This window comes from Epinephelus moara, chromosome 11, assembly GCF_006386435.1.
Source record: "Epinephelus moara isolate mb chromosome 11, YSFRI_EMoa_1.0, whole genome shotgun sequence".
In the NCBI taxonomy this organism is placed as follows: Eukaryota; Metazoa; Chordata; class Actinopteri; order Perciformes; family Serranidae; genus Epinephelus; species Epinephelus moara.
Window position 1 is genome coordinate 36,856,575 of NC_065516.1, and position 2,032 is coordinate 36,858,606.

At 43.6% G+C, this 2,032-nt stretch overlaps 1 protein-coding gene across 1 annotated transcript in view; it reads right to left on the reverse strand.

Moving 5' to 3' along the window:
- LOC126397542 (histone-lysine N-methyltransferase 2D-like) overlaps nt 1-2,032 on the reverse strand; it is a gene marked incomplete at its 3' end in the record, with an annotated part of 38,822 nt that overhangs the window by 22,246 nt on the left and 14,544 nt on the right. The window contains exon 2 of the mRNA XM_050056399.1: nt 876-1,109. Coding sequence (XP_049912356.1) covers nt 876-1,108 — 233 coding nt within the window. The remainder of the gene's footprint in view (nt 1-875; nt 1,110-2,032) is intronic.

Sequence of the window (2,032 nt, forward strand, 5' to 3'; positions counted from 1 at the left end):
AGCTGATGACTTGAAAATTATGCTGACTGTCATTTGCATCGACTATTTAGGAAAATCAGAGAAAAATATAATTTGCATAATAATTTGGAACGCGGTGTATTTTTTTCTCTTTCATTTTATAGTTGTAGTTTACTGATGTATGAACAGAGGTGACATAAAACCAGAGTGACCGTCCTCTACTGACCAATCAGACTGCAGTGTTTCTAGCTCCACCTTTTAGTACCAGATCTGTGTGCTAGGTACCCCAACAGAGGGGGGACCAAACATGGGGACGCTAAGGAACGTTTCTGTTGGTACCATCCACAACTTTTACTGTGGGAATGGAAAATAATACTGTACTAAACTGAACTGAACCAACCGTACAGCTCGGTGGATACGGGGCTAATATCCCATCATGCAAAGCCAGGGATCGATCAAATCCAGTTACTAGTTAATTTCTAGAACTGGCTGACTGTCTAACAATGTTAAATATTTTCTCATTAAGTTCTCAGATGAAGACAGCAGCCTCCATATTGGTGTAAAACCAGTCCACACGGAAAAGTTCTGTCTCATTCCAGCTCAAACATTTGCTGTATCGGCCGACATATTGATAATCAGTGAAATTCTTCCCACCTCAGAATCGATTTCAAAAATCCATCAGGCCCTAGATTTTACAGCGTGAACATAAAGCTGTCAGTTCTCTCTGCTGGACAAAAGGTGTGAAGATATCAGTCTAATAAAACAGATCACACTCGCTGACTCTAACCTGTAAACCCTACATTGCAGGTTACTATGACGACCAGCTTGTTGTTTCAGCTCTACAGGAAGTCTGCTCCACATATACACTGCCCTCCTGTGACATCACCACTGACACATCACACAGCTTTGTCACTTACTTCTTCCTTGATTTGGGAGGAGGTGGCGGAGGAGGAGGAGGAGGAGGAGGAGGAGGGGTGGGAGGCGCAGAGCGGCTGCTGCTCCCATCTTTCCGAGGTCGCCCACGAGACCGCCTCTCGGGGGCGGGGCTTGTAGCGGCGACTTTGGCCAGCTGAGCGCTGCGTCCGGCCCGAGTGACGGGAGGGGCCGGTCCTCTGTCCCGAGGCTCCTGGGACTGAGCCTCAGATGGCATTCTGGGTAAAACCAAAGAGAGGGGGGGGTCAGAAGCAAACTATCTCTGAATTTTGATTGGTCAGTCACAGCACGCTGTGGCTATGGACACAGCTCTGATCACAGACAGTCTTAATAAAATCAATCAAATCAATTTAAATCAATATTCTGTATCAAATGATTTTTTCTTTTTGGAAGTAGTCGAGTAATAAGCAGAATCACATACAGTGAAACTATTATTATTATTGTTTGTTTTGAATGGCTTCTAGGGGTGTAACAATCCATCAATATATCAATATCAGTTATGATCAACGATCCAATACCATCGAGACAAAGTGAAAACGTCGACCTATATCACCGTCTTTAGGTTACACCTTTATTTTGAAAGTCTGTGTCAGCGTCAAACAACAGCAGGAACGAAGAGGATAACGTTACTGACTCAGGAATAAATCAGCAGTGTGGAAATATTTTGGATTTCAGAGAACATCCAGGTCAGCAGACAGAACACATGGTGTATGTGAACAATGACGTTATGAGATAAACTCCACGTGACGTTACCTGCCTGGACGAGCGTCTCACTCTGCTAACTTCTCACTGCAGCAACATCAGCTGCTGTTTCAACAATGTTCGGCTAAAAAACGTTCATGCAGGCTGAAATTCAACCGAGCTGTTCTGTCAGGAGACGCAGAGACTGAAACCAACGCTGAGGAAGAAGTAGTATAAATAATACATGTCATCTGTTCAACTGTTTGTAGAGGAAAAGTCTGCTAGCCGCTAGGCTAATTTATGTAAACATGCTAAAGCTAATAATGTGTGACTAGCATAAAACAACAGTTGTGTCTGTGAACCCTGACAGTTGTTACTGAGCTGAGTTTGAGACTTGTTTTAAATGATCCTGTTGTTTTATGGCTGTTTGGAGACGTTTGTCTGTAAGACACAAGTTTGT